Source organism: Malus domestica, chromosome 12, assembly GCF_042453785.1.
Source record: "Malus domestica chromosome 12, GDT2T_hap1".
Taxonomy (NCBI): Eukaryota; Viridiplantae; Streptophyta; class Magnoliopsida; order Rosales; family Rosaceae; genus Malus; species Malus domestica.
This window is the reverse complement of record NC_091672.1, coordinates 27770199-27796330: the sequence shown is the minus strand read 5'-3', so window position 1 is coordinate 27796330 and position 26132 is coordinate 27770199. Positions and strand designations below refer to the sequence as shown.

The 26132-nt window shown below is 37.9% G+C and overlaps 5 protein-coding genes, 1 long non-coding RNA gene and 4 other non-coding genes across 12 annotated transcripts; 6 read left to right on the top strand and 4 right to left on the bottom strand.

Annotated features, from left to right (window-relative positions):
- Positions 1-1316: 1316 nt before the first annotated feature.
- Positions 1317-4236, top strand: LOC103450891 (serine/threonine-protein phosphatase PP1). Of its 3 annotated transcripts, none has more exons than XM_008390294.4 (4): positions 1317-1933; positions 2795-3354; positions 3589-3783; positions 3880-4236. In XM_008390294.4, the coding sequence occupies exons 1-4, from the start codon at positions 1738-1740 to the stop codon at positions 3901-3903; spliced, it is 975 nt and encodes a 324-aa protein (XP_008388516.1). In that variant the 5' UTR covers positions 1317-1737; the 3' UTR covers positions 3904-4236. The 3 variants fall into 3 exon arrangements, with proteins under 3 accessions (XP_008388516.1, XP_008388518.1, XP_008388519.1); XM_008390296.4 differs by having other exon boundaries at positions 1340-1933; positions 3925-4236; XM_008390297.4 differs by having other exon boundaries at positions 1367-1933; positions 2784-3354.
- A 709-nt stretch (positions 4237-4945) lies between these two features.
- LOC103450890 (large ribosomal subunit protein eL18y-like) lies at positions 4946-6886 on the top strand. Its single transcript, XM_008390293.4, has 5 exons — positions 4946-5103; positions 5180-5269; positions 6010-6138; positions 6249-6431; positions 6569-6886. The coding sequence occupies exons 1-5, from the start codon at positions 5101-5103 to the stop codon at positions 6725-6727; spliced, it is 564 nt and encodes a 187-aa protein (XP_008388515.1). The 5' UTR covers positions 4946-5100; the 3' UTR covers positions 6728-6886.
- Positions 5433-5528, top strand: LOC114820298 (small nucleolar RNA snoR69Y). The gene has a single exon (XR_003767788.1). It is a non-coding gene; the product is annotated as a small nucleolar RNA snoR69Y (small nucleolar RNA).
- LOC114820302 (small nucleolar RNA snoR53Y) lies at positions 5769-5845 on the top strand. Its single transcript, XR_003767793.1, has one exon. It is a non-coding gene; the product is annotated as a small nucleolar RNA snoR53Y (small nucleolar RNA).
- A 1410-nt stretch (positions 6887-8296) lies between the features above and the next one.
- Positions 8297-9320, bottom strand: LOC103451298 (F-box/kelch-repeat protein At3g06240). Its single transcript, XM_008390717.3, is given in 2 exon segments — positions 8297-8786; positions 8789-9320. Coding segments are annotated over 2 exon segments (846 nt in total). The 3' UTR covers positions 8297-8472.
- Positions 9321-9807: 487 nt separating this feature from the next.
- Positions 9808-12178, bottom strand: LOC103451297 (putative pectinesterase/pectinesterase inhibitor 28). The gene is made up of 3 exons (XM_008390716.2): positions 11391-12178; positions 10732-11006; positions 9808-10556 (listed from the first exon to the last, which is right to left on the bottom strand). Exons 1-3 carry the CDS (start codon positions 12176-12178, stop codon positions 9808-9810), a joined length of 1812 nt encoding a protein of 603 aa, XP_008388938.2.
- A 589-nt stretch (positions 12179-12767) lies between these two features.
- On the bottom strand, positions 12768-15117 carry LOC103450889 (putative pectinesterase/pectinesterase inhibitor 22). Its single transcript, XM_008390292.4, has 2 exons — positions 14037-15117; positions 12768-13681 (listed from the first exon to the last, which is right to left on the bottom strand). Exons 1-2 carry the CDS (start codon positions 14974-14976, stop codon positions 13014-13016), a joined length of 1608 nt encoding a protein of 535 aa, XP_008388514.1. The 5' UTR covers positions 14977-15117; the 3' UTR covers positions 12768-13013.
- Positions 15118-21147: 6030 nt separating this feature from the next.
- On the top strand, positions 21148-21240 carry LOC114820296 (small nucleolar RNA snoR69Y). Its single transcript, XR_003767786.1, has one exon. It is a non-coding gene; the product is annotated as a small nucleolar RNA snoR69Y (small nucleolar RNA).
- Positions 21241-21392: 152 nt separating this feature from the next.
- LOC114820297 (small nucleolar RNA snoR69Y) lies at positions 21393-21485 on the top strand. The gene has a single exon (XR_003767787.1). It is a non-coding gene; the product is annotated as a small nucleolar RNA snoR69Y (small nucleolar RNA).
- A 2978-nt stretch (positions 21486-24463) lies between these two features.
- On the bottom strand, positions 24464-25270 carry LOC114820053 (uncharacterized). The gene is made up of 2 exons (XR_003767351.2): positions 25024-25270; positions 24464-24796 (listed from the first exon to the last, which is right to left on the bottom strand). It is a non-coding gene; the product is annotated as an uncharacterized lncRNA (long non-coding RNA).
- Positions 25271-26132: the final 862 nt, after the last annotated feature.

The window sequence follows — 26132 nt, the reverse complement described above, 5'->3', positions numbered from 1 at the left end:
GTTCAAGCGCCCATTTCCACTCTCACTAGTGGGCCCCACACGTTTCTTTAGGCTATTTCCTGGTCGGAATCTGGCATTTTTTCTGGTTAGAACTCGGGTTGGAATCGAATGGGGGGGGGGGAATAGAAGGGAAATTATAGGTTTTAATGGGGGGGGGAATAGAAGGGAAATTATAGGTTTTACTCCAAGGTTAGAGTTGGTCTTAGAAGAATAAAATAGACCCAATCACCAACCATTACCATACTTCACCATCCATGGCATATGGCCAAGTAATTACTCAAACAATACTAATTGGCTGCTGGAAGTTTAACAGCCACTCCTGTTAATATCCAATTATATTTGAACATGTGTCTAAATAATTAAAAGTATAAAAACAAATTGAACATGTGTTTAAATGTAATTGGGTGTCTGCAGGAGTTTTCAGCAGCCAAGTTGCATCCTTACTCAAACCCAAGGACGCCCACTAATTGCAATAGTTAGCAATTTAACCCAATACAATTATTGGTGATATCTATTGTTTCATCACCTCCACTTTAGCATTTTGCTTTTTAAAAAATTGTCATATAAAAGATAAATATTTTTTGATCGAGAAACTATAAGGGTATTTTATTAAAAATGAGATTCTCGATAGATTTTTTGTTACCTCATGTTTTTAGTATAATATTCTATAATGTCTGCATGTGAGTTAAAAGTATAAACACAAATTGAACATGTGTTTAAATGTAATTGGGTGTCTGCAGGAGTTTTCAGCAGCCAAGTTGCATCCTTACTCAAACCCAAGGACGCCCACTAATTGCAATAGGTAGCAATTTAACCCAATACAATTATTGGTGATATCTATTGTTTCATCACCTCCACTTTAGCATTTTGCTTTTTAAAAGATTGTCATCTAAAAGATAAATATTTTTTGATCGAGAAACTATAAGGGTATTTTATTAAAAGTGAGATTCTCGATAAATTTTTTGTCACCTTATGTTTTTAGTATAATATTCTATAATGTCTGCATGTGAGTTAACGTTAAACTGTGAAGTGAGTATAAAATTATAAATATATTTTTGTTGTACGAAGAATGTTTTATTCAGTCCTGACGCGTGAGAGGATGAAATTTTGCACAGTGTCAGAATCAGGATCTGACGCATTAAGTATTATAATATAAGTAATTAAATTTTTTTTATTTTCAATTATTTAACTAATTGTATTATAACACTTATTATACCGGTCGTTTTCAGACGGTGAAAAAATTCTACTCTCACGGATGAGGAGCACTGACAGAGGACCAAAAACATGAATCCACGTGTTCCACGTTTCTATCATGCGCCCCCACTTGGTCGTCAACTTTGAAGGTTTCAACAAAATTGAAATTACATGGCGCTGCGAGAAAAATGTAGAGATAAAGAAACATTCAAGGCAAATCCCAATTTTCTAAGCCATCTTATCCCAATCAATCATTCGCTTTCACCCTCAATTTCCTTCTGTTGCTTCTCCCATATCCAAAACTCAAATCGCACCATTTTTTTTCTTTTTCTGTTATCTGTTTTTGTTTTGTCAAATTTTGCAGCTAATAAATTGAATTTCTCAGCCTTTCTTTGTTGACCCAGTTGATCTTTCTTATTATTCAATTCAAAAAGTTGGGTTCTTGATTCAAATCTCTGGATTCCAGAGCAACCCATTTCTCCAATTCGTCTGGTTCTTCAGAAATTTGGACAATTTCAATCTGGGTTCTTTCGAGCAGAAAAGATGATGATGATGACAATGGAGGGGATGATGGATAAGGGTGTGTTGGATGATATAATCAGGAGGTTGTTGGAAGGCAAAGGAGGGAAGCAAGTGCAGCTATCGGAGGCGGAGATCCGGCAGCTCTGCGTCAACGCCCGCCAAATCTTCCTCGCTCAGCCTAATCTTCTCGAGGTCCGAGCTCCGGTTCGCATATGCGGTCAGCTTTCTCATCCTCTCTCACAGCCTTTTTTTATGGAAATTATGGTGATTTGAATTGTCCAATTTAAAAGATCATTTATTTTTGGTGTTTGCTTGTGGATTATGTAAATATTTGGTATTGAATAAGAATGTTGGTGGAAAATGGAAATGATACAACAACAACAACCAAGCCTTATCCCACTAAGTGGGGTTGACTACATGAATCCTAGAACGCCATTGCGCATGGTTTTATGCCAAGTCTTCCGTTAGCTCCAAGTGCTCCATATCTTTTCTTATGATAATTCGAATAAATTGGAGTGTGTGAATTTTTGGTTTTTCATGTTCTGTAATGGATAAATAACTTATGCAAAATTCTGTATGAATTTTGAGGAAAATAGGATATTTCCGATGCTATGTTCATTAGATCAATTCGGAATCTGTTTGAGTGATGGAGATGTGTCGAGGTGTTGGCATTGTATGCCATTTTGTTCATTCAATTTCTGCTAAATAGTGTTCATTTTCTGGTCAATAATGACAATGAAAGCCAACGAAATGGTTATTGTTTTTCATAATGACCGGTTTATTTCGCTGGCTATAAGAATAACATAATCACGTACTTTTTTCTTAATCAGCTAACATAATTATTGTGTTTTGCAATGCCGGTTTATTTTGCTGCATTTTGAGTACTCGATATCATTGAGTTTGTGTCCTTCGGATCAGTTTCGTGGTCCTGTTATCGTACATCATGGCACAGTCCAAGATATGCTAATGTAGCTTGCATGAAACACAGGGAAATGAACTTGAAAGCAAACATTAGTACAATTATCTCCTTATATTTCTTTATGTCCTTGGTCTTCCTAATATTGCAGGCGTCTTACAGGTGATATACATGGACAATACCAAGACTTACTAAGGGTGTTTGAATACGGTGGTTACCCTCCTTCTGCAAACTACCTGTTTCTAGGAGATTATGTAGATCGAGGAAAGCAAAGTTTGGAGACAATCTGTTTGCTTCTGGCCTACAAAATAAAATATCCTGACAAAGTTTTCCTTTTGAGGGGAAACCATGAAGATGCAAAGATTAATCGAATATATGGGTTCTATGACGAGTGCAAAAGGAGGTTTAATGTTAGGCTTTGGAAAATATTTACCGAGTGCTTTAATTGTTTGCCTGTGGCTGCACTTATTGATGGGAAGATACTTTGTATGCATGGCGGGCTCTCACCAGAGTTGGAAAACTTGGACCAAATAAAGGAAATTTCAAGGCCAACTGACATTCCAGATAATGGTCTTTTATGCGATCTGCTTTGGTCGGATCCTGATGCTAGGGTTGAAGGCTGGGCAGAGAGTGATCGAGGTGTTTCCTGTACTTTTGGAGCCGATAGAGTTATTGACTTTTTAGATAAGAATGAACTTGATCTCGTTTGCCGGGGTCATCAGGTAATCCTATTTTTATTTGACGAAATTGAATCCAAGTAACAAATGACCTAATTGTATGTCATATGTGTGTAGCCAAAATAGGCCTTCCCACCCCGTCTCACTTTTTTCATTCCCTGGCACATCTAGGCGTCCTTTGTGCAGATAGTTTCCACTATTTGCTGAATTATCTTTCATAGTCACTTAATCCTACTTGTCCTGATTAATAATTATGTAAGTGACACTGCGACAATGTAGGTGGTGGAGGATGGCTATGAGTTTTTTGCAAAACGAAGATTAGTCACAATATTTTCAGCTCCAAACTATGGCGGGGAGTTTGATAATGCCGGTGCTCTGTTGAGCGTTGATGAAGCTCTAGTGTGTTCCTTTGAGATATTGAAACCAGTTGATCATAAAGCATCCCCGAGTGGTTCAAAGTCAAATCTTAAAAAGGTATTTGTGTCGCCATTGATATTTGTTTTGATAATATTCGTATGTGATATTTAATCATGAATTCATGATGTCCTTATGTTGTGCGTCTTTGGGCAGACTCCTAAAACCCGAAAGAACTGATTATTTGGAGATTTCTCACAGCTCAATTAGGGAAATACAACAAGTTTGACAGGTGCTAGAGTTTGGATTCCGTTTTAGAGGAGCTTGACAAGGGAGAAGCGCCCGTCTTAATCCGAGAGTTCAAGCGTTGGATCACATTGAAGACTGTCAGATAATTTTATTACACGAATGTAAATCGTAACTGCATGTGTTATTGCTTGTTCAGGGAAGAGGTTTTCGGTTTAGACTACTTTTTGGTCAAGATTTGCTCGTTTTGGTTTGTTTTTTGTTGAGCATTTGTATATTATGTTTCATCACAGCATTTCAGAATCAACTTCTCTGGTTTCCTCATTAGCCTTCGCTTCTTTAAATTAATGTTCATGTACAAGAGTGTTACTGCAAATAGCACGAGAAGAGGGAAAAAACGAAGAACGAAAGGACCAAAGAAGAAATGTCGGGTTTGTATGAGCGGAGGAGATGACGACGAAATTCTTGTTTTTTGATTTGTTGATCTTCCCATCGATAACGAACTTGGTTTCGATCAACCCCGAGTACTAACAAGTTAGTTAATACGACGCTAATCACTATTTTGAGTCTGTTTTACAATGTCATCCCATGATCGGAGCCGATTAGTTTTTTGGGAACAGCCTCTCCATAAATGGGGGGTAAGGCTAGCCGACATTTACCTCTCCCAAACCCTGCGTAAAGCGGGAGCCTTGTGCACTGGGTACGACCTTTTTTTTTTTTAATGCCATTATCCATCACCCACATTTCAAACGCCACAAAGAGTAAGGGATACATTCCAAGCTACAAGATGGATAACAATAGTTTCACCTAGCCGAACGAGTAGGTTCTCCAACATTGAGTGGTATGGAAAATGAATGGTTAAAATTAAAAGTAAAAGATCAACTAGTTGTGAAAATCAAATCTAACATCTAAAACACCCGTAGCGCATTGAGTGTTGCATAACATTAAGGCCACCAAAAAAAAAACTACACTGACCCTTGGCGACAAATCTCATTGGGCCACTCTCGATAATGGGCTATTTTGGGCCTATATTTGTACATAAATTGGGCCAAAAGCAGAAGCATGTAACAACAGACCCGCCCGGCAGGTCCGGCACCAGCATCATCAATGGTAAAGTTATAAAGCTTGTCAAAACCCTAGCATTCAGTCAGCGGCGTCCCGAGCAACCGAGCTTCAGCACCAGCAGCAACAATGGTATCTCTCTCTCTCTCTTTATTTGTATTAGCACCTGTATTGATATGTGAATAACATTGGGTGTGGTGCGAAACAGGGGATCGATCTCGTCGCAGGAGGTAAGAGCAAGAAGACGAAGCGCACTGCGCCCAAGTCCGATGACATCTATCTCAAGCTTCTCGTCAAGGTATATAATTTCGCGTCTTTGTAAATGTCTACGTATTTGTATTTATCGGATTTTGTATCTCGATATGAATTGGTTGCAGCAAATGAAAGTTTGAATTTTGTTGATTCCGTTTTGTTTATATCCAATTTTCATTTCTGGGTTTTAATAGTTTTGGGGGTGTTGTTGTTTCTGCAATGACGATATATGTGTATCCCAGCTCATTACGAGACCTTTTGTGGTCAAGGAATACAAATAATTCCACATCTATCTGAGCCTTTCGCAACTTCGGTTCGTTAAATCTGATTAACCAAAAACAAAAACAATGTATCTGTTATTGGTGTAAATTGCTACCTTTTGTTCTTGTGTTATGCTGTGATTGTTTGGATGGCGTAAACCGTGCAATGTTGGTGTTGTTTTTCAATTGTTTTGTGATCAAAACATCGAAAAAGCAACTTTGTTTGGTTTTGTATCCCAAATGTTGTAGCTTCCTGTTTTAATGTTGTTCAACTATGGAGAAAATGTTCCCTGTGATGCTTTTGAACCATGCTAATCCTGATTATTTCATGATTATAGTTTTCTAAATATTCTGAGGGAACAAGCTCCTATTTTTCAAATTTGTTCGTTTGAGTTTGTTAACCAGATTTTGTTTACCGGGGTTCATGAAATCGCCCTTATTTTTCTGTAAATAAGGGTCTTTTTAATTATGCATGTAAACGTATGAATGTGTAGGCTGATTGGGTTCCTGGTTTGTTCTTGGTCAGCTATACCGTTTTCTTGTCAGGAGAACTGGAAGCAAGTTCAATGCAGTCATTCTCAAACGTTTGTTCATGAGCAAAGTCAACAAGGCACCACTTTCTCTCTCAAGGTTGATCAAGTATATGCAAGGAAAGGTTAGTTAGTCTGAATCGTCATTTCCTTTTCACTCTTAAGTTACCTGCTCTTTAGATATCTGTATTTTTAATGTTCTTTTTCGTTCTAAAAAGGCTTCGATCTTATACAGGACAGCAAGATTGCTGTGGTTGTGGGGACCGTGACCGATGATATTAGGGTCTATGAGGTTCCTCAATTGAAGGTTACAGCACTGAGGTTCACTGAGACTGCAAGGGCCAGGATTGAGAAGGCAGGAGGAGAGTGCTTGACATTCGATCAACTTGCTTTGAGAGCACCATTGGGTCAGAACGTGGTATGAGTTCTTTATACCGCCGAGTAGTTTCAATTTAAAATCTGCTAAATTGATCTGTACCACACAATGGTATCACTGTTAAATTTAATCTCTTTTCTCAAGTTATTAAGTAAAACTTCTTTTGGCCACCCATGCAGGTTCTCCTCAGAGGTCCAAAGAATTCCCGTGAAGCAGTGAAGCACTTCGGTCCAGCTCCTGGTGTACCACACAGCCACACCAAACCTTATGTGCGGTCCAAGGGAAGGAAGTTTGAGAAGGCTAGAGGAAAGAGGAACAGCAAGGGCTTTAGAGTTTAACCCGATTACAATGAAAAACGGTATTTCTGGAATCCAATGTTGCTTTGGCTTTAGGTGTCTGGTATCGTGTTTACTTTATTTCACTGTTAACTCCAATTGTCTCTATTACCAAAAGAGAAGATTGTTTGATACATTTGAGGAATGCAATTATATTTCCAATCCCGATTCCCCTTTCATAAATTCTCCTTTTGCCATGCTGGTACAGATTGATCTCGCTCATGGTTCGTTAAACAATAGATCGAATTTAACAGTAAAATCGCAAGAACGATCTCTAGAATTGAAGTATTTTAACTCTCAAATTTGTTGGCTCTCTGGATTTGAACTATCCCATTTGTATACACAGTTACATCAAACTCTCCTTCAAACACATGTGAACACAATTGTAGCCGTTGAATCAAATTTCAATAATCCGGATCATTTGATCCCTGGGCTCAGTTCCTTTGGGTCCGGAGGGGATCCGGTTCCGTATGAAACTATGTGCTCGTCGTTATTAATCATAAGAGTCTCGTCGCTCTCCAAAAAAGCAGTGAATTCTTCAATCCAGTTGCGGCCTCAACTCTAGTGTTTCATCAAAGAACCCTGAACGTCACCAGAATCATCCATCTAGGGCTGGTTCGGGTCGGGATCCCAAACCGAAACCCCAAGCCCGAATCCCAAACCGACTCTCTTCGGGATAGGATTCTAAAACCCGAAACTGTACCAGAATTTTGGTATTCCTGAATTTCGGGCATCCCGAAATTGTTTCGGATTTTCGGTTCGGGATTGGGAAAGCATGCAGTAAGAAGATATCAACCTAATTTAGGAAGATCGAATTAATGCAATCCCCAAATAACAAATTTCCAGTCCCCTAATCCCAAATTTGCAGAAACCCATAAAAAATCAGACAGTCAAGGATCGAAGAAGCCGTCGATCAAAATTCAAAAGCAGAAAAATACAAAGAAATCAAGCATGCAGTAACTGAAATTAGGGGATTTTCAAAACAAAAATCCTAATTTTAATTCTAAATCCCCAAATTGAAAGTTCAAAACCCTAATCCTCAATTTCAGAATCCAAATCCAAATCAAGGTACAATAATTTCATGAAGTTTGGCACCTTCAGAATAGAGAAGCTTCGATTTGGAGGTCGTTGGAGGTGGAACCATGGAAGTTTGGATTTGAAGACTCGACGGCCGACGTGTTGAGTTTGTGACAAAAGGAGGAGGAGGAGAGCAGAGGCCAAAGAGTGCAGAGACGATTCGAGGGATTAGAGAGAGTGTTGAGTTCGAGGCTGTTGACATAACAGATGAGGAGATGAGAGAGCGCAGAGATCTGAGAGGTTAGAGAGAGTCTGTCTGAGTGAGAGAGAGAGAGCGCAGAGTCATTTGAGAGATAAGAGAGAGAGTGAGGTCTTTTAGCCAACGGTTGAGATTTAATCTCAACCGAATCCAACGCTTATGGTTTATTCAAGTATATATAATATATAAATATAAATATATATATATATATATATATATATGTATATATGTATATATCGGTTCGGGATTCCCGAACATTTGGCAATCCATTCCCGATTCCCATACCGCAGTCTCGGGATTATTTCGGTATGGGTTACCGAATTCTTTGGGATTTTTTATTTCAGGATTTTTCGGTTTCGGGTTCGGGTAATTCGGGAATTTTTTCCAGCCGATCCATCACCCAAACGTGAAAAGAATTGATACTCGAACAAAGATAAGAGCAACAGATTCGTTCCATGCTCCAAGCCGCTTCTCATAAGCACCTTCTTATGGCCGGTAGAAACACGCCGGAAACAATCGAACCAAGGTAAGAAATGAACTCCCTTTGCTTCTCTCGTGCCATCCAACAGCATTTCCCCTTAAGGTACATTTCAAAAGAATAGGGCCAAAACTGTGTAGTTTCTGTTTCTAAATAATCGATCTTGATTTCTCTCCAAGAATTCGAACTCATTGCGTACACTTCTGCTCTCGGAGAACGACAAACAACGCGATCACCATACGTTTCCTCACCACTCGATGCAACGCTAACAAGTACATAATCCTTAGATTTCGGGTTATAGCCGATTCATAATTTTGAAGGCTCGATTCATCGGGAAGAATCCTGAAATCGTTGATCGACGGATTATAAAGAACAATATGGCCAGTGTAAAGAATCAAACATAAAATCCCATCACATTGGCCTATAATGTCTATAGATCCATCAAGCTCACTAGGAAGCTCAATTATTTGACCCCCATTGTTTAATCCCATAGAAACCGGAAAATGCAGGTCCTCAACAACAGAATCTAGGTTATCGAAATCAGCTTCACTATCGTTAGAAGGATCGAGGAACGAAAACACAACTTCCTCCTTGGTAGTTTCCCTTTTTTTGGCCACGGTGTGCTTGAAAAGGATGCGTGCGGAGGAGGAGAATTCGTTGTACGAATGGAGGTGTTTGGCTACAAACTGGGGGTCATTGATAAGGGCATACCACGACTTTCGAACGCACTTGAAACGCGGTAGAGATTTCGGATGCAGCCTGGCTAAGATTTGCGCCACCATCTCTTCCGGCATCTTGCATGAGGCTGCCCTTTTTACTGTGTTTTCGATTCGTAAATCCATTTGGTGTTGGTGGTAAGGAATTGAGGGAACGTAAACAATTTTTGTGGTATGTGGTTTAAGATAGCAAACGATTGAGGATCACTTAATAGTAAACTCCCTAATCACCCCCTCAATTAAGGAAAATTAAACACTAAACCCCAAGATTAATTACATTGTCTAAGAAGCATATGAAATTAACTAGATAGTATGAAGCATGAAAAAAATAAAATCTGAAGGGAATTGTATATTAATTGAATTTTTACTGTAAATGGTCACTGAGATTGACTCAAGCAATCAAAATGGTCCTTGTGTTTCAAAAGCAATCTAGCGTTACATAATTATACATTTGTATACAAATTTCAGACCAACAAAAACAACTCAAACATCATCAAATTATATAACTCAGGTGCCTTTCGAGACCCTACGTAAATGGGGGTAAGGCTAGCCGACATTCACCTCTCCCAGACCCTGCGTAAAGCGGGAGCCTTGTGCACTGGGTACGACCTTTTTAGGTGCCTTTCGAGAAGGATGGAGTCCTTGTAGTTGCAGTTTTCGATTTGTTGCTAGTGGTCAGGCCGGGGATATAAGGAACACCTGAGAGCCTAATCCACTTATCACCCCTGAAGAACCTACCGGGTGTGAAATCTGCAGTATGATTTTCAGTAATCTGCTTGATCCCGCGCCATGTCACGCGCCTTGCCTTGTTAGCAGCAGGGCCTGTGTTGCCTGACTCTGCGTAGAAGCATGTCTTTAGCCCCCACTCACCCTCCCAAGGTAACCAACCTTCCGGTTGGATCACGTCATCAATGTATGAGTCCATGATGATTGTTCTTGAATACTCCTTCCATGGACGACCAAGATATGCCTTGTTCTCATCCTTGACAGGGAAGTAATCAGGTTCGGCAGTGATTGTGCTGTTTTGAATGATGATTGCAGATGGCTGGCGCCGTTCTTTCCTGCCTTGAGCTGTCACAATGCAAGACTGGTTTGGCAATGGCTTGCGGATCAAGAAAGTGCAGTTTTGGAAGACTGCAGTTGCATCACCAAAAACAAAATCTATGGTGCCGGAGATGGTGCAGTCGCAGTAGAATTGGCGTTGTGCGTGTGTGTAAAGGGTGTCTTGGTACCCGTCCATTGAACACCTGTAGAAGATTGCCTCGTCAGCACTCACCCTCAATGCAACAGCCTGATGTTTCTCCGGACCAGCAGAGTTGTCAAACCCTATATCCCTTGCCATGAAATGATCTCCCTGAATAGCTGCATGCATCCTATAACCAAATTAATCATACTTCCAATTAAACATATTCACAGTCTGACAACATAAGCATTTGTACACCAACATAAGTGTGTTAAGAGAAGGTTAAAGATTCACAATCGGTCAACGTAAGCTGTTAAGCGGATATTAAAGGCAATTTACGAGAAGCGTGCTTACCAACGGTGGCAGTATGGTAGGTGGGCGTGCCATCTGCAAAGTTCTTGTTTCCGGTGATCCTAGTCTTATTTGCGCCATCTCCGATCATCATCACGCTCGTCATGCTCCTGGTAACCAGGATATGCTCATTATATACTCCTTCCTTGATGTAGATGATAAAGGTTTCATTGCCATACTTGGGGACATGGTCTAGCGCCTCAGTGATGGTCTTGTAGCTTCCACTTCCATCCTTTGCCACAATGATGTCGGGCTTATTAATTTTCGGAGCAGAACTGGTACTGGTGGTGAGAAGTTCTCTGCCTTCACCTCCATACCACTTGGGATCTTCGAATTCCCCATGACCAATAACGGAGAAGACGGGGAAGACATCGAATTGGAGGAGGCGGCGGAGTTTCTTGCCTTCACCTCCGTACCACTTCGGATCTTCGAATTCCCCGTGACCAATAACAGGGAAGGCATCAAATTGGAGGAGGCGGCGGAGTTTCTTGCCTTCACCTCCATACCACTTGGGATCTTCGAATTCCCCGTGACCAATAACTGGGAAGGCATCAAATTGGAGGAGGCGTCGGAGTTTCTTGATTCCACCTTCATACCACTTAGGGTCTTCGAATTCACTGTGACCAATAACAGGGAAGGCATCAAATTGGAGGAGGCGTCGGAGTTTCCTGACTCCACCTTCATACCACTTGGGGTCTTCAAATTCACTGTGACCAATAACAGGGAATGCATCAAATTGGAGGAGGCGGCGGTGGCTAGAATCAGGGTTGTTCAAGTCAGTGAAGGCTGAAAATACTTGAGATACCATGGCAAGGGCATTGCTACTCAAATGCATAGAGGTATTCAACACACTCTTCATCTCCTCAGCTGCATCAGTAGAGCTAGTAGTATTCTCAAAAGCATCCAAGCAGCTTTCTTGATAAGTGATTGTAGCACTAAGCCAAACCTTCAAATCCACCAACATTTCATTAAACTTTGTAAAATCATCGATGTACCCTAGTCGCACAAGCGACTGCCTGAGCTCACTAAGCGCCAAATCCATAAGCTCTTCGCACGCGTCGAGGGCATTGGAGGTTCGGGGATCCTTCTCGAGCTTTCGCAAGAAGTCGGATTTTTTGGCAGCATCGGTTACGTACTTCATTGCAACCTTGAAGCCGTATTCAATGAGCTCTATTGGATCGGTGGTGGTGTTTCCGGAGGCGTAGCTGAGGCTGTCGAGACATTCTTGCTTGTAATCGGTTGGCTGGCAAATGGTTTTGATTGCTTTCATTGAGGCTGACTTGTCATGGGAGCTACCCTTGCTGCCACTGACTGGACTATTGTAGAAACCCTTTTCCATGATGAAACCAGCTGCCACCGCCATCACCATTGCCATCAATAAAAATGCAGATAGGCTGATGATGACGATTCGCTTCTTCGATCTCCTATCTACATCTTCCCTGTTCGCCATTTTCGAACAATGTTGGAAGAGAAAATTACTATTTTTCTTCTCTATTTGTTGTTTTTGGAAAATGCATAAGAGAAATGTGAATTTATAACTGAAGAGAGAAGGGAGATTTGAATGGTGGTTCTAATTAGGTTGTAACAGTATAGCAAAAGATGTGGCTTGGAGCGCAAGGAAGGTTCTATGCCAAGCTATATGTTGTTACTTTCACAAAAACAAGAACAAGTGTACTTACTGGCAAGGCTAACTTAGCTTTGACACGATTAAGCGTGGCTGGCTTTGACCAGTTCCGGATTATAGTTTTCAAATAGTTTAGCTAAAAACTTACTTCCAAAGGTCTGCACGCGGTTGTATGTAAGTTTCTTTTATATTTTAGATAATAAAATAGTAATATCACGTGACGGTATTTCTAAACTTTTCTTTTGCACGCAATTTTCTACAAAAGTGGTTCTTTGCGTTAAGATTAAGTGAATAAATTATTATTAATTTATATTTTTTTAAGAAGTCGGGAATCAATGAACATAAGAATTCTAAAAGTAAAAGTGCTCGTCTTTAAAACGAAAATACTTGGTGAATTACATGTAAAGAGTAATCCTTCAGGCAAGCAAATGACATGGACGTCATTTATGTCATAATGCAAATTAAAAGATAAGAAAAATATGAGGTAAAAAGTGAATGATACAAGACCTACTTTTGTCCAAAAAATAGAAAATTACACACTTTTTTTATTTATCTTCTATTTTTAGAAAAATAAATATTTCTCTAAAGAACACAAGTAGATTTTAAAAATACTAATAATAGTTCATGTCCAAATAATATTAATGATAATATTTTAATTTAATTACTCAAACCCTGCTGTAAACTTGATACCGGTCGACGGCAACCAAGCCATCCCATCAATAAACCTCCCCACGGTGAAGAAGCTCGCCGCAGCAGCATCCCTGAGTATATGGTAACCACGCCATTTGACCCGACCCGACATAGCTGCACCCGGCCCATAATTCTTATACTCACCATACCACAACGTGCCCAAAGCAAAATCCCCATTCCACTCAAGCCACCCTCTGGGCTGGACCAACCTACTCATATAAGTGTTCATATAAACAGTTCTGGAATATTTCTTCCATGGCCTACCCAAATAAGTCGGCTGGGTGGCCAGAACAAAACTGTCCTGGATTGCAAACCCTGTGCTTTGATGTGGGCTTTTTCTACCTTGGGCAGTGATTGTGATTTTTTGTTGTGGGAGTGGGACCCTTGTGTAGATTTTGCAGTTTTGGAGGACCGCAGCCCCATTGCCAAAAATGAAGTCTACGGTGCCGTAGATGGTGCACTCACGGAAGAATTGGCGGAGCGAGTGAGCGTAGAGGGTGTCTTGGTAACCCTCCACGCTGCACTGGAAGAAGGCCGACTGGTCGGAGTCGACTCTTAGCGCTACGGCTTGGTGGTTTTGAGGGGCGGCTGTGTTGCGAATTGTCAGGTTCCTTGCTATGAATCCCCTTCCGGATACGGCTGTATGAAACATAGTATGCATGAGAAAATACGTCATTTGAATCATCTCGGAATAGACAATAAATATGTTGCCGGAGGCCGGATCCCTTTCACCAAATCCACCACATCAATCAATCCAAACCCTTAAAATTTGATCAACGGCTAAAGTTATTATAACTTTTAAAGGAACTCCTTGTTTGTAGCCGTTAGATCAAATTTTAAAAACCTGAATTGATTGATGGGGTGGATTTGGTGGAAGGGATCCAGAGATGATCCCTTTTTATAGCTTGATTCATAGTCTAACAATATTAGATTTTTCTATATATTATGTGTGAAAAATACGTGCACTCAACATGAAAAGCATAATGTAACTTACCGACTGTTGCAGTTCTAAACGTAGTCCATCCTTGCATGAAACTCCGGTTACCCGTTATGATAGTTTGTCCAATCCCATCCCCAACAAACATAATATTGGTTTTGTTCTTCTTCATTTCGATGTTTTCCCTATAAATTCCCTTCTTCACATATATAACGTACCTGCTAGGGCTGTAGTTTGGAGCTTCATTGACAGCTTCTGTGATCGTACGGTACTGTCCACTCCCATCTGCTGCCACAACAGCATGATTCACACCCGATTTTGGATTCGATTTAACCAGCTCTTGATCTTCCTCACTCATCCAAGCCGGGAAATAATCCCCTGGCGAACTTTTATTCGTTGGGGGACCATGATGCCTAGGAGGCTTAGAGGGCAAGCTGTGTAGTTGAGTATATAAGGTAAGAACATTACCAATGAGCTGTGTCACTTGCTTCACACTTCCCCTAACGAAACTTTCGAAGCGTCGGTCAGTTCCTTCAAAACCCTCAAGGCAGGTATCTTGGTTACTTAAGGCAGCACTAAGCCAAGCTTTTAGGTTTCCTTCGTAGTGAACATTTGTGTCGCCGCCGCGAATTTTGATCATTTCCCCTAGAGACCAAGCCAACTCGGAGAAGGAGTAGTCTAGGAGCTCCTTGCAGTCCTCAATTGCTACACTCTCTCTGTAACTTCTGGGCAAAGAGTTGAACTTTGTGATGATTTGGATAGCATTTTTTGTTTCATTGAGCGTATGCGTAAGAGCAGCAGTTAGGATTGAAACCGAATCTTGAGTTTGAGGCCCCCTTTTTTGGAGCTCGGCTTGCACGTTTGTGAGGCACGAGTTTCGGTCATCGACATCAGTGCAAGTTTGCGTAACCATGGATCGAATGGAAGGGTAGGAAGTAACCCCATAAGAAGAACATGAAAGTGAAAGAAGAAGAAGCAGAAAATTGGCTAAGGCCATGTTTGGCAATGTTGGAGGGAAGGAAGTGATTGGGAAAAAGAAGGATATTTATTTATAGAGCAAAATTTGGCTGTTTAAAAACAAGTAGGAGCTCCTACTCTCATCTAATAACAACAAGTGTCTAAAAAAATTGTAAAATTTAAATTTAAACTAACAATGTGAACACTTATCAAGTTGTTGTTGAGTAAGAGTAAGAGCTCCTGCTTGTATTTAAGCAGCCAAACTTTGTTCTTATTTGTACGTGTGAGAATGAAAGGGAATATAGGAATGGCTTGTTTATAGAGGAAAGTTTTTGTTCTTGGAGATATAAATAATTTGTTGAATATTTCAAAGAATATATATATATATATATATGTCTGTATGTATATATGATATCTTTTTGGCAGAGAGTAGGAAGTTGGGTTATTAAGTCAACAATCATTTCTCTTTGAAATTAAACACTGCATCTTTTTTTATTTGGCGTAAGACATGATGTTTTTTCCTTTTTGGTTCAAAAAAGACATGATTCATTGTGAACAAATATCATCTTTCCTATTTGGCGAAAAGACACGATTCATTGTGAACAAATTCAAAGGTTTTTTTTCAAATCCTCTTTGTGAAGATTCTGAAAATCTGTGAATCGGGTCTATTTATCGTATATCGTGTCGTCATTTTTTTTCAGGTACTGTTTGTGTTTAATTTTAAATAAAAGAATTTAAAAAAATTTTGACTACACAATATATGATGAACAGACATGATTTACGGATCCCTAGGATCTGAATTCGTGAATAAATATCATCTTTGGACATGTGGTTCTCTGCATTAGGTATACCCATTGAAATGCCTTTTGGATAATGCATTGTATATATTCAAACAAACATGACCTCTTCGAACTAATATGACTTCAAAAATTATGTATGTTCGATTAAATTGAACATGTGCAATTCTCTCTATATATTGATAACATGGCAGAAGAGAAAATTCATTCAAAAATTTGTTGTCAACACGATTTCCTTGCCCTCTCTTCTCTTTCCATCACATTAATACAATTTTTGGTTATCTTAAAAGAATTATTAACTTGAGTTTAACTTACTCTGAGTTTTCAGTAGTACTTGAAGGATATTCATATGCAAGTTGGATAACAAGTGCTAATGATAATCAATCTACATCAGGGTGGATTTTTACAATTGTCGGAGGAGCAATTTCTTGGGCTTCAAAAAAGAATATGAATTTATAACATAGTAGTAGCAGGTAAAAAAGCGGAATGGATTAGTTGTAATTGCTTGTAGTAGTTGGGACATGGGAAGGAACCTCATCTATATGAACATAAGAAGTAGTGTCACTTCTACCAAGAGTTGGGTTTTCTCTTGTAAATGTTCATGAAAGCATGATGAAGCACAAAGTCATAATAGTGCTTAATTAATTCGGAAATTTCTTTAAAGAAATAAGACATAGTTATGTGTGTAGTGATTTCGATTTTAACATAAGAATAGATGATTTAAACTTAGGTTACCATCTCATTCGTTATAGTTTTGAATTACTTACACTAATTAAAGGTTTAATTCAAAAGATTCTAAAAAAATCTGTTACCGGGAGACCCATTGGAAGTGAAGTTCACTTATCTTTACTTCGAAACCTTTTCTCGATTCGCCGACATATTAAATAAGAAAAGAAAAAGAGAAGTCGACTAAGCAAACTCATGATTATATCGGTATGCTTATGATAATTATAGAGAGAGACTTGTTGTTGTATCATTTTCTATATATTCTTAAAATAGGGAATGATTGTTGAATATAATATATATATACACACACAAACCTTTTATGCAAAGGGATTCCCATTTTTTTCAAAAAATAGAGATTAGGTGTGAGGCTCACTCCATATCAAACTTCAACAATTTGAACCATCTATTTTATAATTCTCAATTCATAGATCATCCTTGCAAAAATTCAATTCAATCCGAAACCATTTGATTATTTAATTATCAAAATAAAATTTTATTGTTTCTTATGTAACAAAGTATTCATAACTTTTTTTTTGAACTCAATTAGATGTCTTAAATATTTCTGATTTGGCTAATATTTTGCAAGAATGATCTATGAGGTGTAACTTAAAAAATAAATGATTCAAATTGTTAAAGTTTGATGTGTTGTGGACTCCATAACTAATTCCTTTTTTTTTTATTTAAAAAAAAATTGATGATTCCTTTCTTTAAAGGCTTATATATAAATATATATTTATGCGCCATTTTGGCAGAGAGTGGGAAAGTGGGTGATTGAACCAACAATAATCTCTCTTTGAAATTAAACACTGCACCTTTTTCCTGTTTGGGGAAAAGACATGATTCATTTTGAGCAAATATCCTCTTTGAATATTTAGTTCTCTGCATCAGGTATGCACATTGAGATGTCTTTTGAATAATGTATTGTATATTTTCAAACAGACATGATTTCTTTGAACCAATATGACTTTAAAAGTGATGTATTTTCAACTAACTTGAACGGGTGCAATTCTCTCTATATATTAATAACGAGGCAGAAGAGAAAATTCATTCAGAAATTTGTTGTCTACATAAATTCCTTGCTCTCTTCTCTCTCCACCACATTCATACAAGTTCTTTCTAGTTATTTCTAAGGAATATAATTTGGTTTTACTAATCGAATATTTTATACTTTGTTGTATCTTGAAAATGATTTGCCAAGAGCTTTAGCAAACTCATTTGAGTAATGACAAATAACACTTTAAGAAAACAATTTAAATATTATCTTAAAATCATCCTTCAAATTATTCTCTATATTTTTACGTTTACTCTAACATAATTTACCTTCATTTTTTGTGCTTTTTCTCTAGACAAAGTTTAAGGCATTAAGTCATCCCTTCTTTTCTAGGGCGTGTCCCTAATGTTCCATGCTATTTTTTATTGACACGTTAGGGTGCCTTGTCAAACAAGTTATCCGTTTCATACCGCTTCAAAATGTAGGAGAGAAATGTACCCTCGTCTTAGTAATCAGTCTTGAGTTAGAGAAGAACTTACATTAATTAAATATCAGAGTGCGCAACGAATGAGACTAACAAAATAACAGAAATATATTAAACAACCGAGAATGCCGGAACGGCTACAAAACCCTAAGAGATTACATTGTGAATAACTTGATTTTCATGCTAAACTATAAGCTATATTTATAGAGAGCCTAGAAACCCTAATTCAGATGGGCGAGGCCCATATACTAACAAACAAGCAAAACCTAAATACTAAAATAAACATAAATACTAATATTTTCCAACACTCCCCGTCAAACTCATGACGGTATACGACATGAGTTTGCAAACAAGCAAATGCGGACTGGCTTCATTAGGTGGACTGGCAGGCATGCAAACTTAACTTGACTTGACTGGCAAACTGGCAAGAGTTGAGAGTATGGAAATAATCCGTCACTAAAGGGACGAGATTTCCATATCTCAATTGTAGCAACGAACAAACAAACACAAATAATATCACTCGAGTGGTCACAATTCCAAACACTCGAATGACGGTCACAAAACAATCCCAAACAAACCAACAATTCGTGTGGACCTAAAAACAAACTTAACCATTTTTTTTCTTGTTGCCGGTGTGGGCCTCAAACTAACAGCAAACGATTTTTTTAAGGAAAACTAATGAAAAAGACTTGAAAATTTTGAGTTTTAATGATAAGGACAAAATAAATGGTAAAGTGAATAGTACCATAATTGACTTTTAGTGTAAAAATGTGGTTTTTCATTAAAGTGAACAGTACCGGGTGCTTTTCGTTAAAGTTTCCTTTTTTTTTACCTTCTTTTTCTTTCTTTTTTCCCTATCCTTTCCTTCCTTCCCATTTTTCTTTCTTTTTTCTTTCTGGACTTCAGTCAACAGCAGCGGAAGGTTGCAGAAAAACTGGGCACATGAGTGCAGGCTGGTTCGACGAAGGTACGGCTTGGCTTCGGTGATTCTGGCAACAGGAAGCAGGTCATGTCGTCTGGGCTTGCGGAAGTGGTGCAGCAACGAGTGATCGGGTATGTGCAGGTGTGTAGAGGGTGCTGATGCAGTGCAGTAAACGGTGTGGTGATGCGGATGCGGCTGGTGTTGGATGGTGGGTTCAGCGCTGCAGTGGATGCTGGTCGATAATACAGGCAACAGTGTATACGGGAACAATAGTAGATGATGGATCAACTTGATCCAGCGTCGGTGCGAGTCCAAACTTTAATTCCAGAAACTTCTTTCGTTCCTTTTTTTTTTTTTTCCAACTATATGAATGACAAACAAAAAAACTAACCAGAAAATGAAAATATTCCACGATCGAAACTGGAAAAATAAACAAACGCCAATAACGAACAGAACAAGATGAACTAGACGAACAAACAAACTGATACGAATCAAGGGCATATTAAATCCCGAAGGATCAAACCTGCTATAATACCAAGTTGAATATCAGAGTGCGTAACGAACGAGACTAACAAAATAATAGAAATATATTAAACAATCGAGAATGCCGGAACGGCTACAAAATCCTAAGACCATCTCCAACCCTGGGCTAAAAGCCAAATTACCTCCCAAATTACCCCCCCAAACACTCTCCAACCCATGCTAAAATTTTAGGCTAAATGCCAAATGCTATTTCTGGGCCAAATACCCCCCAACTTTCCCTCCGGGCTAAATGCGAAATGTTTATCGGAATTTAAAATTTTTTAGATTAAAATGTTCATAAAATTAATTTACAATAATCTACATATTTATTTAAAAAAAAATTGATTTAAGAAAAAAAATTTAGGCTAATTTCATTCTTTAATAATTCCGGGCTAAAATTTTAGGGTAGAAGGGTTGGAGCAGAAAAGATGTTTCTGGGCTAAAAGCTAAATTTTCCGGGTTAAAAAATTTGGCTTTTAGCCCAAGGGTTGGAGATGGTCTAAGAGACTATATTGTGAATAACTTGATTTTCATGCTAAAATATAAGCTATATTTATAGAGAGCTTAGAAACCTTAATTCGGATGGGCTAGGCTCATATACTAACTAACAAGCAAAACCTAAATACTAAAATAAACGTAAATACTAATTCCAACAACATTTGCTTGAAATGAGTAATCCAAGCAAATGATACACTACTAGGCATCTAGTTACATATTTTAACTTTCCCACATGACAATTGAATCATTAATTTAGGATTTCGAAAGGAGTAATGCTACAACTATTCTAAAAATCCCCGTCTAGGTGCTAGGTGGCTGGCCACCGTCCCGATCAATGCCTAGGTATTTGAAAATTAAGAAATGAATCCTAAACTTGCTGAGACGCTCGCTTAGCCCGTCCAAACCTGCCTAGGTTGCAACTCACTTAGACAGAAAATAGGTAACTTTCATTTTGCATTTTATTTTTTTCAATAAATTGTAAGCGACTTGTTGTAGACTTAAATGGACACACATTATATGCTTGTTCTATATGTTTACACTATGTTCCAATATTTCATAATATATATATATATATATATATATATATGTCATTTTATTTTATAGTTTATGATGAAATTGTTTATATTTCAAGTATCAACTGACACTTATTTACAAGAAAATATAATAGATTTACATAAATCTGCCTAGGCGTCCGCCTAGCCGTTTAGGCATTAGGCTCCAGCCCGCCGCTCGACTAGCAAACTAGCGTCTTTTAGAACCTTACATCTAACACATATTTGTATCATCTGTCTAATAGAGGTATAACCAACCAATACATGTGTGTTTCATTTCTTAAATAGATAGTATAAATATATGGTAAGAGTAGCATTTTTGTTTCAAAACTGTTGCATCCTACATGTATGGAATGGCATGCTTTGGGAAATAATATGCAACCGTGTGCAAGATTGGGTATATACATTCTCATATCAAGAATACCAGAATGGGCTTCAGATTATGGGCCAAGTTGTAGTCAACAACCCAAATCAAATTTGTAATTCAAGCAATCTCCAGGGTCACAATCGGAAATTAGAAAAACCATGATCTGCCTTCCTATAAAAAGGCTAAAACCCTACCCTCTTCTCTCCAGTTCGTCTGTGGCCGTCGCGCACTCTGCTCCTCCGCTTCCAACAAAACCCAGCCGCGTTTTTCTTTCAACCATTTCTTCTCCGATCTCCATTGATTTTCTGATATGGGTTTATCTTTGTTTCTATTTATTTATTATATTAGTTATATTTTGTGCTGTGATGATCTATGATAATCCCAGCTCTATGAGACCTTTTGTGGTCAGGGAGTAGAATGTTATCCATACAAATCTGAGCCCAGAAAGCAATTTTAATTTTATTTATTTCTTTGATTATATATATATATATATATATATATATATATATATTTTTTTTTTTTTTGTTTAGTTTTCATTTGTGTTGATAAACTTATGGTATTTTTTATTTTATTTTTTATTTTTAGTTATTTGTTATATTTTTGCGATGATGATCACTGTGTATCCCAGCTCATTACGAGACCTTTTGTGGTCCGGGAATAAATTAGATTCACATATTATCTGAGCCCAGAATTTAATATTCTCAATTTTTCTTTTTTTTTCTCGAAAGAAAAAATAATTTGATGTTTATATGTTGTCTTGTTTTTAATTCATGTTCTTTTAGGAGGTAATTCTCTGTTTTGTTGTTAATTTCTTTTTGGATGATTAAACCTCGTTTATTTTTCACTCGACCAACAGAAATTTGACGTCTGCACATTGAGGTTGGAGGAGATTAGGCTAATTCGAAACAAATAATATGGAGCTTAAACAGATAATTTCTTTGACAAAAATGAAAGTAATTAAATGAAAAAGGAGGAGAATCATATTCTGCTACTAGAAAAGGAAATATCAAACCCAAATATGTGACATTTTATAATGGTTACAACCAAATTGGTCAAGTTAGGGGATCCAGTTTGAAATTTTAGTAGTAGATGGGAGTTAGTTCAATTGATATTTTGGTCTGTTTTTGTTCTTTCTTTAGGAGTTTGATACTCTTATAATTAGACTTGATAATATTTTTCGTTGATCTAACATAAAATGACATAATAATAACAGGTTTCGTCAACCTGTTAACTAGTAAGGTTGTTATTGTTACCGAGTAAATTGTAGCAATGGTCATTCAATTTTAATCAAATTAGAGCAATGATCCCTCAACTAAAAATCCATTCCCATTGGTCCCTCAATTTATCAAAATATGTAGCTATAATCATTTTCATCAATTTCGTCAAAATTTTGTCAAAATAAGTTATGTTGGAATAACCATTCATATAATTAGGGTGCCTCCACTCATTAAAGTCTGTATTTATGGTCATTTTTGTTAACTACATTAAAATTTTTGTCAAAACGAGTTATGTAAGGACCATTGCTACAATTAAGTTAAAATTAATGGATCATTTCTCTAGTTGAATTAAAGTTGATTGACCAATGGTAATGAATTTTTAGTTGAGGGACCATTGTTGCACGTTTTGATGAGTTGAGGGACCAATGGTAATGAATTTTTAGTTGAGGGACCATTGCTCCAATTGAGTTAAAGTTAAAGGATCATAGCTACAATTTACTATATTGTTACCTATTAAGAACCTGTTAATGAATTACGTCGTTATAGAGTCACTTATTAAGAACTCAATAAGATATTGTTTGTCAGGCCTAGTTATTAGGCATGATAATTTATTGCATGACTCGTCAATCCAGCTCGAAATGACATAATTCCTTAATGTATCGGGTTGTTATCAGATCACCAACTAAGAGATTGTTAAAATAATGAATTTGACACGACACGACCTATTAAAATAATAAGTTTGACACGAAAAATACAAGCACGACAAACACGAGTTGTTTGCTAGGTCTACTTATTATATTGTATAGTTTGGAACTTCGGACTTAAAAATTGCTTTCAGAAAAGAATAAAATCTTATAAATAGGGCAACTTTATCCCACATGATGACATATATGGTACATTATTATATAGGACTAGGACTAAGCTCAATTCTCTCGATAATTAGTCCACCTTTAAGGTGCACACCCTTCACTTCTCTTGGGCTCATCGTTGCATCCTTTTCATCACACCCATCTTCCCGCTCACAGAGACCTCCGCCGCAATCTCCTCCGTCTACAATCCTTGATCTCGAAGCTCTTACCGCCTTCGGAAAATGTTCATGTTCTGATGAGGCTTGCTTCCTACTTTGATCATCGTGGTTGCTCAAGTAAATTGTACCTTGTGATTTGAAATTACCAATTTCAAGTGAAATCTCATAAGGTAGAGTGTCTAACCCATATGCACAATTGGCTAACTTTATAGTAAGATAGGCCCCATAGGCATTTTCGGTGATAGCACATGAGTATTTGTTCTGTCATGCGTTTCGATGAAAATCTCATTTGTTTTCTTATGAACTTGTAATTGTGTGACTTTGTCTCATTTGCTTTTGTTCTTTGTATCAAGTTAACCTATTTTGTTAAGTTGGTCAGGAAAATCGTTAGCTTGGTTATTGTAGAACTAAAGCTAAAACAAAGAAAATGTCGATTTTTTTGCTCTAGTTCCAAATAAGCCAAGTAAATTTACAATTTTCATGATCAACTTGACGAAAAGGAATAACTTTGGACACATAATGAAAGCGCAAGAAGTAAAGTCACACACTTACAAAAATGGGGTTATATACTTTAATTAAGATCATATATGATTAGGGTCACAAAATTGTTTTTTATGAAAGTAGATTAGGGTTAATCAAAGTATGAAAACCTTAATTCAAGACGAGGTCTCCAGTATAGAGGATGGCAGCCTCATGTAATGGAAAGGTCCCTTGCACTTAACATATACCATTTTAGGAAATTTCCCTATGAAGAACATTTGTGCTGTTCATCAATCAGAATTTAATTACTTGACTTCAATCAAAATCAAACAATTATTATACATATGTAATAGAAAACCCCTAAGCCGAGAGCGACATATACCTATACATAAGATACTATCCTAATGACATTCTCAAAAGCTTCACAAACTCTGGATCAAGACAATGTGAAGCAAAACCATTGAGGGTTTTGCATGGAGGATTTTTTGAGCAAAAAAAGGCACAAAAAAAGCAGAAGCAGGTAGCAGCAGCAAAAGCAGATTCTTCAGAGCGTTTGCTTTTTGGAGGGTTGTGTTTGTTGCGAGAATTCAAGCTTATCAGCAAGGATGTACCCCACCAGAAGCATGATTCACGGTGGAGGTTGTGAAGTTGAAGGTGGTGATATGAAAAAATGAAAGAGAACCGACATAGCTTTTTGTGTCGATTTCCACAGACGGCGCCAAATGTTGATGCACAAAACCGGAGGGGTCTTGGAACAACGTAAATCCGACCGTAAATTTGTAAGAAAGTAAATAATACAAGATGTATCGTGGTTCACCCCAATGTTTGGGCTACATCCACACTAATATTGTATTTCTCTGAGAGGATTGTGAGGGAGAGAGCCTCTGTAATGAATATGAGAGGCTTTGAGAGGGTGAGAGGCTTTGGGGATCTCAAGCCCAAAAATTGACTTCCCTTAATGAGGAGAGTGAAGAGTCATTTTATAAAATAATGGTTTATCACTTATTACATATTTACCCCTCTATTTATTACATAATTACATTTGAGTCCTCCGAGTATTTATACGAGGTCTAAATACAGAGGCCCTAAGTATGGTACAAACACAGTTTAATAAGTTAAACTCTTAAAGACGCTAGTGCATCGACAGACGGTAGAACAAATATGAATTTTAACGACTAAACAAATTAAATTCATATTTGATCCCCCGCCTGTCAATGCAAAAGCAACCTTTTGGTGTATCTTCCATGCATCATCTCCTAATTAACTTGTTGCCAAAAGCTGCAAATGCAACAATTGTCAAGTTATTCACCATATACAAGTGTTACACTGTCACATAACAGTTTAAGCATTTAATATTGCTAGACTGTATTGACAAAAGAACATTACGTTTATACGTGATAATTTTTTAATGATGACGCCTACATTTTAAGCCAAAGTAAAATTCCAAAAAACTATTGATTGATCCATTATTTTACTTACGTTTATCGTCTTCAATTAAAATTTACCTTATCACCATCATCTATTAGGCTTGGACTGCATAACTTCATAAAAAAATCTTTGCTAGACATCTGGATAGAATCTCTTTGTGGTCTGATGGCAAAACTCTCTGCTACACACTATCCATATCGGCCGTGGAACGAAACGACGATGAAACTACGAGAAACGACATGCATCTCCCGGAGATGTGAACGATAAAATGTGCCCGAAGCAGTCTCCAGGCAAGCGATCCAAGTTCATCTCTCAAATAGGTGTAACATTACCTGGAGGGAAGCCATATAATTTATACTGCTACATTTTGTACCGAAGAGGGTCATCAGGTGATGTCGTTAACATGACAACATTTTCTTAAAAGTCCGGTCGACATCATGACAACATGCAGGCAACATATATTTGTCAACATCATGACAACATTATGAAAATGAACACTGGGAGAACAATAAAGTGGCCGTGCTCAAGTTGCGGAGAGCAACGAGTTTACCTTCACGTAGCGTTTCGATTTAATAATTCAATGTTTATGTGAACAAAAATTTCAGAATAGTATTGCTTCTACGCGACACTAATAATAATTTTTAAATATTGTAAAACCCGTTATTGGTTGTAGCCGATACTAACAATTATTTTTTAATAGTTTAAAACCCAATATTGGCTGGTTCCTATTACTTCACGTGACTCTCTCTCTCTCTCTCTTACACACATCACAGCACATCATTTTTTAATTTCCTTCTCTTTGGCCGGTTCCCTCACATGGGTACTTCACATCTCATTGACACACATGCCTCATTTCTCTCATTCCTCTCACTTTTTTTCCCCCTCTCTTTTCCGTCTCCATAAGAGCAACTCCAGCCTTGCTGGTTGCTCGGGCGTCAGGCGAGGAGAAAGGGCCCTCGGGCCGGTGGGAGCAAATTCAGCGGGGAAGGGCCCGAGTGAGGGTGGGAGGTTGAGCGAAGGGGGGGTGGGGAGTCGACGGGCCTGTGGCCCGAGGGTTTTGTATTTTTTTTATTTTTTTTGTGTCAGAGAGAGAGAGAGAGAGAGAGATAGCTTTTGTAATTTTTTATTATTTAAACAAACATAAAAAACTATTATTTTTATTGCTTATTGCCAGGGGGGAGGGTTC